The sequence below is a fragment of the Aspergillus lentulus genome (genome assembly GCF_001445615.1).
Source record: "Aspergillus lentulus DNA, contig: Alt08, strain: IFM 54703, whole genome shotgun sequence".
NCBI lineage: Eukaryota > Fungi > Ascomycota > Eurotiomycetes > Eurotiales > Aspergillaceae > Aspergillus > Aspergillus lentulus.
In genome coordinates, this window is record NW_028322118.1 from 3,198,974 (window position 1) to 3,213,214 (window position 14,241).

The 14,241-nt window shown below is 47.5% G+C and overlaps 5 protein-coding genes across 5 annotated transcripts; 3 read left to right on the plus strand and 2 right to left on the minus strand.

Annotated features, from left to right (window-relative positions):
* Positions 1-742: 742 nt before the first annotated feature.
* ALT_4270 (OST3/OST6 family protein) lies at positions 743-1,911 on the minus strand (the record flags this gene model as incomplete). The annotated part of the gene is made up of 4 exons (XM_033563562.1): positions 743-924; positions 993-1,348; positions 1,405-1,502; positions 1,570-1,911. The coding sequence occupies 4 exons, from the start codon at positions 1,909-1,911 to the stop codon at positions 743-745; spliced, it is 978 nt and encodes a 325-aa protein (XP_033419453.1).
* Positions 1,912-2,379: 468 nt separating this feature from the next.
* On the plus strand, positions 2,380-4,040 carry ALT_4271 (uncharacterized protein; the record flags this gene model as incomplete). Its single annotated transcript, XM_033563561.2, has 3 exons — positions 2,380-2,403; positions 2,458-2,748; positions 2,805-4,040. 3 exons carry the CDS (start codon positions 2,380-2,382, stop codon positions 4,038-4,040), a joined length of 1,551 nt encoding a protein of 516 aa, XP_033419452.1.
* Positions 4,041-5,013: 973 nt separating this feature from the next.
* ALT_4272 (uncharacterized protein) lies at positions 5,014-6,197 on the plus strand (the record flags this gene model as incomplete). Its single annotated transcript, XM_089599718.1, has 5 exons — positions 5,014-5,196; positions 5,252-5,390; positions 5,445-5,851; positions 5,903-6,064; positions 6,120-6,197. The coding sequence occupies 5 exons, from the start codon at positions 5,014-5,016 to the stop codon at positions 6,195-6,197; spliced, it is 969 nt and encodes a 322-aa protein (XP_089456056.1).
* Positions 6,198-6,367: 170 nt separating this feature from the next.
* ALT_4273 (putative autophagy ubiquitin-activating enzyme ApgG) lies at positions 6,368-8,906 on the minus strand (the record flags this gene model as incomplete). The annotated part of the gene is made up of 6 exons (XM_033563559.1): positions 6,368-6,868; positions 6,922-7,389; positions 7,445-7,589; positions 7,658-8,448; positions 8,503-8,611; positions 8,716-8,906. 6 exons carry the CDS (start codon positions 8,904-8,906, stop codon positions 6,368-6,370), a joined length of 2,205 nt encoding a protein of 734 aa, XP_033419450.1.
* Positions 8,907-12,065: 3,159 nt separating this feature from the next.
* Positions 12,066-13,840, plus strand: ALT_4274 (imidazoleglycerol-phosphate synthase; the record flags this gene model as incomplete). Its single annotated transcript, XM_033563557.2, has 3 exons — positions 12,066-12,188; positions 12,261-13,700; positions 13,751-13,840. 3 exons carry the CDS (start codon positions 12,066-12,068, stop codon positions 13,838-13,840), a joined length of 1,653 nt encoding a protein of 550 aa, XP_033419448.2.
* Positions 13,841-14,241: the final 401 nt, after the last annotated feature.

Consider the following 14,241-nt stretch of genomic DNA (forward strand, 5'->3'; position numbering starts at 1 on the left):
TGCGTGGATAACGAAGGTTGAAACACAATCGTGATTTAGACGAGTATGACATAAGACAAAGCTGTAGTCTTTTGTCTTCAGAAATGACTTCTTCAGGCACACGGTGCTGAGCAGGACCAAGGTAGAGCTCTGTTGTGATGTTTGTCCTCTACCTAGCCGCAGCTGCCGCCGCCGCAGTAGGGTGAACCACACTGGGTCCGCATATGTAGAGGAGCCTGTGGAAATCACGGGCCAAACCCTCTGACCTGCACACTTTATCTTTACCAGGATTCACCTGCCTGAAATGAAGATGAATGAGCTCCTAGTGTATCTATCCATGCACTTGCTGAATAGATCTTTTTGACTGCGTCGATCTACGATGTTTTGGTTTCCTGCGTTCTAGGATTCATTTTGCAGACGATCATGTCATCTATCCATTGATTGGTCTTTCTATTTGTCAAAAAAGCGGACTCTTCTGCATTACAATAGTACCCTAATTGTGAAGGCTAAGGTCGCTGAGGCTTGTGAGGAATGAGGGGAAAAACCAAGAGCTCCTTCGCCTAGTCGCAGTGCAGGCTGATGTAGAGGAGATAGGCGGCCAAGACCCGGAAACACCATGAAGGAGAAAGTCGAGCTCGCAAACCCATCCGCGGAAGAAGGCTTGAGCAGGTGACTTGCTGCACCTAGATCGGGCTCTTTTGCTTCAAGGATATCGCACCAACGGGTGGAAGGACCAGGATTAAGCCCTAATGATGTCCGACAACTAAAAAGGAGGGAGGTAGAAAGGATACCCGCCATTCTTCGTCTTGAAGATGTTGAGGAGGAAGCTGTACATACAGAGCAGTACGCCTGCCCAGATTACGACGGCCAGTTGCTGTGCCTTCTTGTCTCCCATGCGAGGGACCTTCATGGAAAGAGCAATCGCTGCAAAGGAAAGTACAGCGTCTGCAATCACAGTGAATCATCAGTATGTATGTGGACATGGTCGTGTCTCCGGAACGTGAACGACTTACAAATGGCAGCGACAATCTGCGTTTCCATGCCGAACTGGTTAGAGAATCCACCAGCAAAATAGCTAATGCCTCCCTTGCCATCACCTACGACGTAAGGTACTTTGCGGATATGATTAAACATGTGGCCACTGGTGAACAGCAAGATAGCAATCAGGCTAAAGCCTGCCCACAGGTTTCGGTTTCTTATGATCGGCAAGGCGTACGGAGACAAAACCGTGAACAAAGTTATCACACCCATAAGGATAGTGATTGCAGAGACAATTCGCAAGTAATTGATTGGGCGGATGAGAGGTGGTTTTGAGCCTTCCGGAAGATGTCGGCTGATCCATGTGTAGAGTTGGTCGGCAGATATTGGGCTAAACGTCTTTCATCAACACGGAGAAATCGTGTGGCAGATCCAAGAGTCTCTTACCCAGTGAAGTCGAATCTTTTGGGTGCATTGTCAACCTTGGCAAAGGGGCCGACTGTGGGAGGAAACAAGAGGAGGACGGGCGCAGTTTGAAGCATCAGCTTTTTCCTCATTAGATTAGATGAACAATACATCAAGAGGGTTCAGGAAGAATGATCATTCTTATACCTTCTGGAAGGTCTCCTTGCCATTACTGAAATCCAGAGTAGCGAGGAGCAGCTTAAGATCGTCTGACTTGGAGCCCTTATTCCAACTTCGTGCAATGAGGTCCCACTCGGATTGGAACTCGCGACATAGGACGCAACCATAGCGAGCGTCAGTAGCTGTTAGAAGAACCGCGACGTGGAAGTCGCGAGGCTTTGAGGTCAAATCATGATATGTAACATCCGTCAATTCAATCGGCGCGACACGAGATACTGATTTGTATTTCTCGTACTTATCAGGGTCTGCGGATGTACAAAGCGCGCTCGTCGCAATGCAGAGGAAAGAGATAAGGAAATTGAGTTTCATTTTCTCCAGGATCTTGAAGAATGGCTCATTTAAGATGCTTTGTTGAGCTTGAATGTGAAGAAACACTGGAAAACACAGTGAATGAACGATCCGCAAGGACCAGTGGTCATTATCTGATGTCTGGGTAGGAGGTATTCCAGACGGAGTAGATGCATGGCAGCACTCGATAACTACGCAATAATCGCTTTAGTGCAACCGAGAGAGTCCAGGTGTCCATAACTTCGGGAGCTGCCGAGCTAATTTTTCCGTTGCAAGTTGAAAGACGCGTGTCGGCCGCTGCCCCAAACAACCTTACGTTGGCTACCCCCGTACCTTGATTTCGTTACAGACTGCTTTTTCATACATGACCACTGACCCTAGGCAAACTAGACTTCATGCCACAATAATACAATCTTGACAACTCGATTTTCGCTATACTTAGTTGTTGTTGATCTCCCTTGCAAGCCAACACCGAATTCTCTCGTCCAGATGTCAACACCGGGTTTTAATGATGTATGTATGCTTTACGACCGCGAGATGCAAGTTGAAACTTACCCCGTTCCTCAGTGCCGAATGGCACTTACCACAGCACACTATGAGCAAGAATATGAACGTGCTGTGGGCCGGGCAACCCTTGTTCTAGAAATCGAGCGAGCTCGGGAAATACGTATGCAGCAATTACTTCTCCAGTTCAAAAATGACAGCCTGCACTTGCAGCTAGAGGAGACCAGCGGAGAATTAATCAGGGCCAGAGAATCTGAATCGTGCCTACGCGTTCAATTCAATAAGACCCTCAATGAAGCGAATCGCTTAAAGAATACGCTCGCTGCCTCGTCACATGAAATAGAGAATCTTCGTGTACGTTGCCCGTTATACCTTGACTTGTTGGGACATCACTCTAACTTTTGCGATAGGGCGAACTTGCTTCTCTGGGGAAGACTGCAGTTGAATCTAAGAGATTGGTAGACGAGAATATTCGCCTATCGAAAGAACTTTCCAACTTGCAATTAGAAGCGGAGCAGTTTAGGGTACAAAGCACATCTTTTCAGAATACCGTCGCCGAAAAGCAGGTATTGAGACGCCAGCTGATTACGGTCGAAGAGCAATTGGAGAACGAAAAGCGCGCTCACGAACGTGCTCAGTCCCGAGAGACTCGACAGGCAGCGGAAATTGCCAATTTGTCTTCGAGACTTGAGGAAGCACGTAAGGAACTTGCAGAGCAAATACAAGCTCGGGAACGACAGGAGCGCTGTGCTCGTCAGCAAAAACATGAAAGCGAAGCTCAGCGCGCTGCTCTCAAAGAAATGATCGAAGATCTCAATCGAAAACTGCGGCAAGTCAAAGATCAACTTCAAGAAGCTCAGAGTAATGGTCAACAGCGGCGTAATAATCTCAAAACAACCGAAAGTCCTCAGCCCCATGCAAAATCTCGTGCTCCTCCTAATCGAACAATGGGCACCCAATTTGTTCCCGCACTGACCATTGCAACACCAGGGGCGATCAAGTCCTGGAATAAAGGCATCAAGCAACCAACGGCATTGCCTGGCGATAAATCGTCTTTCTCGATTACCCCATTTTTGAAACGCGCGAGTGAACCTCAGAATCCTTCAGTCAGTTCTGATGACGATCTGAATGAGCTACACGCGGTCACTGTGTGCGCGGGGACACCTGGGAAAGTTTCCAGTGACAAAATGGATTTCGCCGAGAATGCAACTATAAGCAGTCCACAGCAAGAAGACGAGCTGTCGTTCAGGGCGGCATCGTCTAAAAAGCGGTCGCAACTATCCCACCATATTGGTACCAAGCCCAAAATGGCCAGAGCAATATCGTCCAGGTCACGCTCCCCACAGACTGATGTCGAAAACCATGCAGAAGGTGACGATGTTCCAAAGAACAGGGCCTCGAGTCATGGTCAGATGAAATTGAAGAGGCGTAAATTGGGTTTCCAGCGAGATAGAAACTTGTTTGAGGAAGAAGAAGACCCGGACAACCAGGACATCAGAAAACCGGCGCGTAAACTTGCTCCTGGTCCTGGACGAACTTCCCGGGACGAGATACAGTTAACAGCCCGATCCAGTATAGTGCACGGCCGAGGTTTTGGTGCCCCTACGGGATTCTCCCCGTTAAAGCGAGACAGAAAGAGAATGTAGACGGTGGAAAACCTTGAAGGAATATAATGTTTATCCGTAGCGTAGTCCTTGATTTTAGTAGCGCTGTACTTCATCCTTTACCTGCATTCCTCTTTCATGATTGTGGATTCTTTCACGTGGAGAGATTTCGGTACCCTGTTCAGTACCTGCATAAGACGCTGCCCAGACTTCGTTTCAAGTGCAGTGACCTGAGAAGTTGACCGATGGCTCTCATTAATATATCATGAACTGCTTGATCTATAGAATGTCACCTATTCATTGAAAGTAAGAAGAACGCCACCTATGTATCAAACCACAATGTAAATCCCAGATTGATATGAGGAACAATAATTGGACTAGTCGCTGTGTTACGGAGGGTGTATGGGGTTGACTACATGTATGTTTTAGGACATGAAAGGCAAGAAACTTCGTTGAGCTATATCTAGGGGAGTATAGTCCTTACATATTGTAAGAAGCGTCCCAATCTATCTACAATGCGTACCTTAGCTCCAATGTTGCAGCTGTTTGGAGTCAATATTAACACTTGATTTGGAGAGGGAACAGCATGTTTTAATGAAAGGAGATAGGGGTGGGGTGATACCTACTATACTCTTAAGTTTAGCTATTAAAGCCTCCTGATATATCATTATTGCTATCATTGTCGTTGATAGATACTCAATAGCTCTCCATCCTTTTCCAAGATTTCACATGACACTTACTTCAGTATCTTGGTGTCCTACATTGTTTGAATACACCTTCTAAAGGGCTGCCTACTAGAGGTATACTATCTACGGAGTTTATCTACTTGTATTTGTTCTTTTCCATCTCGTCACCGCCATCATCGGGCAGTGTTAGATTTTCAGTATCTACATTGTATCACACCTGATCATCAAGGACGGCCCAATCCAATAATACATTGACGAGATCCCACCAAAATTTCCCGCTGACACCAAACGAACTGGGTATCTACCTCACATAGAAAGATCCCAGCACCATGTTCTTTTCGTCCTGCCCAACCAAGACTATAAAACTCGAGATCAGTGATATAACGTCTCTCCTCATATTCAAGAGACATTCATCCTCGAAGAGATGGCAAGCACGTCAGATCAAAGACCACTTTACAAGGGCTGCGGCAGTACAAGGCTTGAAGAGCCGTGCAGCATTCAAATTATTGCAGGTATGGATTACTTGAGCCTTACTGGTCATTGTATACTAAACACAGGTAATTTTAGATCGATGAGAAATATCACATTTTCAAGAGTGGGCAAACAGTAGTGGATCTGGTATACGCCCTGTCGCTTTCAAGTCTGGGCATCCAGGCTGACCATCTGTTATTCTCATCAGGGATACGCCCCCGGCTCCTGGTCTCAGGTTTGTTCGATCTCGCGGCAGTTTTAATAGACATCTAACTGTCTCAGGTGGCAGTGACTCGAACTCAACCGAACGGTCGAGTCCTGGGCGTAGACATAATCCCAGCACAGCCCCCCAAAGGCGTCTCCACCATACAGGGCAACTTCCTTGCCCCAGATATTCAGGCCTACGTTCGGGAGTTCCTCCGCGATCCTTGTAGAGGCAGACCGCGTTCCCCTGGTCCGTGGGACGGTGACGGACACAATAATACGACCTTGAGTACGACCGCGAGCATGGAGCATAATAGCGAGTGCATCGGACAAAGTGATGCCGTGTCGGAGAGAACGGTAGATGTGGTTTTAAGCGATATGTGTGCTCCCTGGTTCCAAACCACCGGCTTCTGGAAGCGAAGTCTAAGTGACCCTTATAATAGGATGATGAACACAAGCGGCGTGAATTTCCGAGATCACGCCGGCAGCATGGTACTTCAATCAAATGTCATACTTATCGTACATACTTGACTAACCTGATAGGACCTCTGCCGTGCCGCATTGCAATTCAGCTTTGACACCTTACGAACTGGAGGTCATTTCATTTGCAAATTTTATCAAGGGGTCGAGGACAAAGAACTAGAGAGACAGTTCAAAGCACTCTTCCATAGAGTGCACAGGATCAAGCCAGAGTCTTCACGAAATGTACGTGCCGGACATATCGTGTATTTTTATCGTCATCACGCACTGATTTGCCCAGGAATCAAGGGAAGCGTACTTTGTTGGCCTCGACAGAAGGAATAACGCGTTGAAAAATGAGGTCCTCATTCATTCCTAAATCAGAACCCACCAGCCAGATGTAGCACTCATCTCATTCTGCTGCCCTGCCGTGCGCAGTTGGTACCAGATCACCGAATTCTTAGATGATTTCCTCCTCGTTCTCAAGCGACTCGTCCCACTCGATGTCATCTATCGTTTCTTCTGCTCTTGCTTGGACCTTCTGTTGTGTCAGCCATCCATATCAACGGAAATTGCCTTGTTCATGGCCAGTGCCAGAGATTTCCGGTCGGGGTTGGGTGATTTGCGCGGACGGGGGAAGCGAAAGACAAGGATTAGAGGGTAGGATAAAAGAGGATTGTTCTGACTGACCTCCCTAAGGCCACTCAACTCCTCCACATATCCGGGCTCGTTCAAAGCTTTTACAACAAATTCCCAGCCCTGCTCATTGTATGCGTTAATGACATTTATTGAGCAGGCGCTACAACAGTCATAGCTTCTTCCTATAACCGAAATGTTTTCGAAGGACGAAAGAAATCCCCTGATTTGGTGTGGCACCAGACCAAGAGGGTGAGAACCGCGGTCATCGTTTGGCAAAGCAGCTGGGGCCGCAGGACCTTGAGGGTGCTGCAGAAGTGAAATGAGCAGCTCAACCGCCAAGGCTGACGCTATTGTGGCTACACCTGGTCGAGTGACGGTGCACTGTTGATCAAGTGTCTGATCTCTTACAGACTTAGAAAAAAGTCAGTCGCATAGAGGCAAGGCACTTGGGAATGATGGCTTACGTTCATCGGCGCAACTACGTCATTGCAAAAGTAGCAGCCAAGCTCTGATGTTGGGTCTGCATCATTTCTGACGCCGTGTCGCATGACCACAAAAGAATCGAAACCAAGCGCTGCATTCATCACAATCTTCCCCGCCGCCTTACCAATGACTGTTGGGAGCCAGCGCGATTCTCTCGTGTCCATAAGAAGGAAAATAACGTCGTGGTCATCTACTAGAGCCTTGAGAATACCGAACTCTTTTAGTGTCTTCTCCATGTCTGTGATAGGATGGCCAGCCATTGGCACCGAAAGAACATGTCCGGTAGCCTCAACACCAGGGTAGATTTCCGACAGAGCTTGCGCAGCTCGAATTGCCTTTCTAGCGCCACCTTCTAGGCAGTCTTTAAAGTTGAAAAGTGGCTGCCTCACCGGATTTGAAAAAGATACGTTTCCGTTATCCACGAATGTTATCTTCGTAACTCCCCAAGCCTAGAGGCCAGCAGCTCGGTGAATGTCTATTCAATAGAAATATGGAATGACGTACCATTAAATTTCGAGCAACATAGCTTCCTAACGTCCCAGCTCCAAGTAAGAGGCATCTGGTGCGTTTGATCTTCTCAAGATCGAGATCCGGGCTGATCCTCCATTTCATGAGTTTCAGATTGAGATCAACGGACTGATCCGCCAGCCTAGCCATTGCGCCGCGGAGTTAGACGCACACAAATACTTTGAGTGGTACATCCCGTAACCTGCTCACCTCTTAGGATTCAGATACTCTGTGAGGTCCACTAATCTCCCTGACAGCTTTCCCGCAGAATTCCGTTCCCAGCCAGTTACTTTGGGCGCACCGATCACTGTTTCAGGAGAACTCCCCGGATGTGACACCGGCTGAGCTTTGCATTCCATTGTGACTACCATGCTGCGACCATTCTCGCGACGTGTATCCCGATACCTCAAAATCTGGGCTCTTCGTAGGCCCCAACGTCGCTTGATGAGAAATAGTAGGTTCCTCAGCATCCAACCCGGCGCATCGTCGTAGTTTGAAGGATCGGCAAAACAAATAAAGCTATCCTCGAATTGCGCCCCATCGAAAAACCCGCTCTCATAACTTGCTAGAGAAGCAATCCTCCAGTTGTGCCCGGCGCTCTGCTGTGAACTTGCCACCAATGTCCCACCTGCTGTTTCAGGCATCCCCTTGGCATCATGCCCAGGTCTGCCATCAAGCTCGAAATACTTCCTTGCGAGGAAGAAGCCTCGCTGACAAGCTTCGACGCTGCGGGACCAGGTCTGCACTGCTTCCACAAGAGTCGAACTTTCAAGAGTGGATAAGGCCTTGAATGGTGCCCTATCAATCGGTTCAACCGGAGTATCACCGACGATCTCCCCAGAATATGGTACAGGAGTCCAGGAAGGGGTTGAATGAAGTGCAGGAAACGCGAACCAGTAGTGGAACTTATACTTCTTGAGATCTGCGAAAGACAGTATCATGAAGGAAGATAATTTTGACGGACACAAGTAGATGCTGCCGTCCTCTATGGCACCCCGTATCTTTCCGAAATATCATTAGTAAACTTCATTGACCTTTTGCACCGTGAGGCTGACCGTTTGCCCGGCTTGTTGCAACATCTGAGGCTTATCGCTGTCGCGGTATTCTTCAAAAGTATTAAAGTTTTTGATCGTCCCTTCAGCTCTGTAATACCCTTCCGGTACACTGGTGTAATCCATGGTCAATCAGCAATTAAACCCTCTGGACCCTACTTATCGCCGAGATAATTGTGAAAGGAAGTAGGAGTTGAGCTCAGACGATGGACTCACTCGTCGCTGGTGAGGGCACTTCCATGTATCTGCATCCGACAAGAATTATTCGGTGCGTCCGTAGAGCGCAGTTCGTACAGGCCTAATACATTGCGAGCAGAGTCATCGAGTTTGTCACGGTCTATCTTCAATGTAGCTAGAGCTGTGTAGAATGGGAGCTCGATGTCCGAGGCAAATGGAGCGTACTGCATTTTGTTCGGTTATAATATCGTGTGGATGTTCTAGGATTCTGAGCCCTATCTCAATATTTTTAATGAGTGAGCCGCAGGTATATCTGGATCTGTCTCTGCTGGGTAGTAAGGGCTCTGATTATGATGACGAGCGTTAAACTGTTCAAGTGCAACTGTATCAGACTGTGGAGTAATGATAAGGTAGGAAGTACGGAGTTAGAGGGGTACTAGTACTAGAAAAGTAGTAGTAATAGATGACGGCGAGGCTGATAAGGCGGGCAAGGCCAACGTCCCGGATTTATCATAATACGAGAGGTAAATCCCACCCTATTACATACAGATCTTAACTGCTCCGGAGAGCAACGTGACGACTCCTCTTCCCTGTTATTCATCATTTCTGAACAGCTGACCAGGTCAGAAATGATAATGGTCATGGGCAACCCTTAGCCACAATCCATCACTTCGTCCATTATGGGTAGTCACCCTGCCTTCTTGTTTGGGAACTCGCCAGCTTAGGGTATTCATCGTTGTTTTGTTGACCCACGCAGCGAAGTAAGTTATACTATCTAGTCGGTGTATCTAGGTACTCTCAGGCTCTTCCTTCCTCAGCATATTTGGCATCTAGGTATCAATACTACAGTATTCTGCGGTCTATGTTGTATTTCTGATTTCTGTTACTATTAGCTTCGCTCTAACCGGACTCTTAGATGTTAATATATATAAATTATAGCGAGAGACTACACGATTGGGATTGGTTTATAATAATACATTCATAACACTAACGTACCTTAAGTTCTCCCTACCCCACTAAGTAAATCCTACGCGGCTAGGCTGTTGCTTATAATTCGGATCTTCTCGATTATTATTATCTGTAAGGTTTACGTACCTCTGGTCACCTCAGACGCAATTGTGTTTGAAAAATCAACTGGATAGCCCACTGGTGTCAACCTCGGCTTGTAATGGGTTAATAGAAGAAACCAATTCATTATCGTACTGATTGAAGGATCTGCCACTTTACACACATCTCACCAGGCATCCTTTGCATCTTCCTGTCAGGGCCAAGAAATGCTGATTGGCTTGTGTGGAGGTTAGTATGAACCCTTATTGACGAAAATATTCCACAGCATGATGGACTAATGACACAGGAGCGGACAGGAATATGCTCAGGCAAGCACGCCATCGCAGATTACCTCATTGAACATCAAGAGTTCCAACTCCTTGAGCTGAACAACAAACACTACCCTCGCATAACCGATGACCCAGAAGACGATCTTCGGTTACAAGCTTCGGAACTCAGCAACAAGAAGAATTCGGAATATACGTTCGACAGCGTCGAATCCATCCTAGACTTTGCCACGAAAAGATGGAGGGAGCGCTGGGTCACAACAGATATCTGGGATACTGCGACCATAGAGCGTTTTCTTCAACGACCATTTTTCCTCCTAGTGAGCGTTGATGCGCCAGTTAGTCTTCGGTGGAAGCGGTTCACAGATAGGTAATTCCCTTGCCAAGACCCTATGCCCTCAACACCATATGCTGTATGGAATATAATGTTTTTACTCCATTTTTAGGTGCCGAAGGAGACAGCTTGATCCTCCTCCGCTTGAAAGATTTGTTATTTGGAATGATTGGCACCTCTACGATAAAGAAATTGGACGTGCCTATCTGACGGATCGTGCGCAAGTGCGATTGTTCAACTCATGCTCTTCTTTGGAGGAACTGCATGCTGCTCTTGAAGCCCTGAATCTCGCCGATGAGCAACGTCTACGTCCAAATTGGGACCAGTATTTCATGCAACTAGCTTCACTCGCTGCGCAGAGAAGCAATTGCATGAAGAGAAGAGTGGGCTGTGTGCTCGTTAGGGAGCGCCGTGTAATTAGCACCGGATACAACGGGACTCCTCGGCATCTTACCAACTGCAATGAAGGTGGATGTATGAAATCTCCCGAAGGCTTGCAGCTTTACTTTGGTTTTCTCGTGCTTTTCTAAGAGAGGCTCACATCGACCAGGTCCGCGATGCAACCGTGGAGAAGGAGGAGGTGTTGGCCTATCGACATGTCTTTGCCTCCATGCTGAAGAGAACGCTTTGTTGGAAGCAGGCCGAGAGCGTATCCGTGAAGGTTCAATACTCTATTGCGATACGTCAGATTGCCCAGTCCCTGCTCGTTGCTTTCAGATGTTGATGATCCGTAGATGCCCTTGCTTGACGTGTACAGTCAAGATCGCCCAAGTCGGTATATCGGAAGTCGTGTATTCCCAAGGATACAACATGGACCAAGAAGTTTGTCTGAATCACCACACTTTGGTAAACGCAGCTAACAGGAGACAGAGCGCTGCGATCTTGAAAGCTGCTGGAGTATGTCTGAGACAGTTTTCCCCGGTAAGCTACACTGTCTCTTCCGGACTCGAGAAAAAGGGCTTACACAAATATAGCCTCGAAACGGCCTCATCTATCTCCAAAATTCTCAGAACATGGCTTCTGATTTGCCATTGATCATCAGTCTTTCCGGTGGGAACGATGTCTCATAACGCGCTTGTTCATGATATAGCGTTTAGTTCGACCAAGCGATATCTACAGACCGTCTGACTCAACATTTCGAGATTGTTTGCATGAACCATTGCAATAAAGGACTATAAATTTTGAAATAACAAATAAAGGAGCATTGGTTTCCATTGGTCAAGACGGGTTTATTTTCCCATTCACGCCTTAGTGGTTTTCGTTGTCTGCCAGGCCGCAGGGCCCAACCAGCAGGGTAAGATCATTTTTGGATAGAATATACTCTTGTACAATAATCCAGTAGACTGCATTGTCAGCGAGCTTCAGACTATGCGAACACCAAGTAGTAGTACTAGTGAGAAAGTGGATTCTAAGGCGGTCAGCTGTCTAGAATATTGATGTGGGCGGAAAGGAAAAAAAGAGCAAAAAAGTAGGTTAGTTTAGCTAGTTATCATTTTGAACAGTGACTCAGCTAAATGGCCCCGCCGTGGTGGGGATTGATGTTTGACAATAAATGAGGAGGGTGATTATTCTTCTTCCCATGCCGCTTTAATTCATTCTCTCTGTCCTCGAATGTCTGCGGGCTTACCGAAGCCAGACAAAGCCTGTGATTCAGTCTCTACTCGACTTTAGTATTGAAGTACAGCACCTTGTCTAACGGCTTGAGGTACCGGACTGCCGCCATGCCGACTGTTCACCTGCTCGATTATGTCGCAGGAAATGTCCGCTCGTTGGTGAATGCAATCAACAAAGTTGGGTTCGATGTTGAATGGATCAAGTCTCCGGCCGATATTAAAAATGCCGATGTGCGCACTCTTCTCTGCTGCTAGTCTTGTTTCTGCTACTGCACGATTCACAGCTGACATATATCATCGTAGAGACTCATGGTGCCCGGTGTTGGCCATTTCGGCCATTGCCTCTCTCAGCTTTCCGAAGGTGGCTTCCTGGAACCGATCAGACAGCATATAGAGCTGGGAAAGCCCTTCATGGGCATATGTGTTGGTCTGCAGGCGCTTTTCGAGGGCTCTGAAGAAGATCCCGACACCCCCGGATTGGGACTGGTCCCACAACGAATGCAGAAATTCAACGCTGACACGAAGAGCGTGCCTCACATAGGTTGGAACTCTGCTATGAATACGACCTCGGAGCGTCAAACTTTTTATGGGTTGAACCCGGACAGCAAGTATTACTACGTTCATTCCTTCGCAGCTCTCTACAAGGCTGGCGTATTAGAGAACGACGGCTGGTCAGTTGCTACGGCCACGTACGGTGATGAAGAATTCATTGGCGCCATTGCTCGGGAAAATATCTTTGCAACTCAATTTCATCCGGAGAAAAGCGGACAAGCTGGACTACGGACTCTCCGTGCGTTCTTGGATGGTGAAAGATTCCAGCCAATCGAAACGGAGGGTCTGGAGGCAAGAAAGAGGGAAGACGGGTTGACCCGCAGGATCATCGCCTGTCTTGATGTCCGTACGAATGATGCCGGTGATCTGGTCGTCACGAAAGGTGATCAATACGATGTGCGAGAGAAGGTCGGCGTGGACGCAGGAGGTCAGGTAAGAAATCTGGGAAAGCCGGTTGACATGGCAAAGAGGTATTACGAGCAAGGGGCGGACGAGGTCACCTTCCTCAATATCACGTCCTTTCGGAATTGCCCGCTCGTAGATACCCCGATGTTGGAAATCTTGAGAAGAACATCGGAGACCGTCTTTGTTCCTCTGACAATCGGAGGCGGTATCAAGGACACTATCGATCCTGACGGGACTCACATCTCTGCTCTGGACGTTGCTACAATGTATTTCAAGTCTGGAGCCGATAAAGTCAGCATCGGATCGGATGCGGTAATTGCGGCTGAGGAGTACTATCGTCGCGGCGAAAAGCTCACCGGAAAAACTGCCATCGAGACAATTTCGAAGGCTTATGGAAACCAAGCTGTGGTTGTGAGCGTTGACCCCAAGCGAGTTTATGTCACAAGCCCGGATGACACCGAGCACCATACGATCAAAACGAAGTACCCGAACGCTAGCGGCCAGAGTTATTGCTGGTATCAGTGCACAATCAAGGGTGGCAGAGAGAGCCGTGACATTGACGTCCGACAGCTAGTGAAGGCTGTTGAGGCCATGGGTGCTGGCGAAATTCTACTGAATTGTATCGACAAGGACGGAAGTAACAGTGGATTTGACCTGGAGTTGATCAACGATGTCAAGGCTGCTATCAAAATTCCAGTCATTGCTTCAAGCGGTGCTGGTGTGCCAAAGCATTTTGAAGATGTCTTCCGATATACAACCACCGATGCCGCATTAGGTGCTGGAATGGTATGAGCACCATTCATCGTCCCATTAGTTCTCAGCTAACGAGGCCACAGTTCCACCGTGGTGAGTTTACTGTTGGACAGGTCAAGGAACACCTTCGGAACGAGGGATTTCTAGTCCGCAACTTCGAAAGCGACAAGTGATGGTATACAGTTTGACACAGCCCATTTTGCGCCCTTGTTACCCCAATGTAGACAGTAATATGAAGTTCTAGCTAATAGAGTTCGCGATCAGAGGAGAGCGGCGTGCTTGGGTCAATGCTTGTATGTTTTGAACTGTACATAGAATGACTCACATCAAAATCACACAAATGATGCCTATTACGTCGATATACGTTTTCAGATATGGGATTTTTACAAGAAAATGGGAGATCTCCATTTATTCCACCCTATCTACATGGCAGCGAACGCCTAGGGTGAAAGGATGCGTCACATGATCTAGGAGACACCAATGCTGTGACAATAGGGTTGCTTATAAAACAAGGTCACATGACCAAATGAACGCCATCAACTCATCACACCAAATTTCATTCACCAAAGACTCT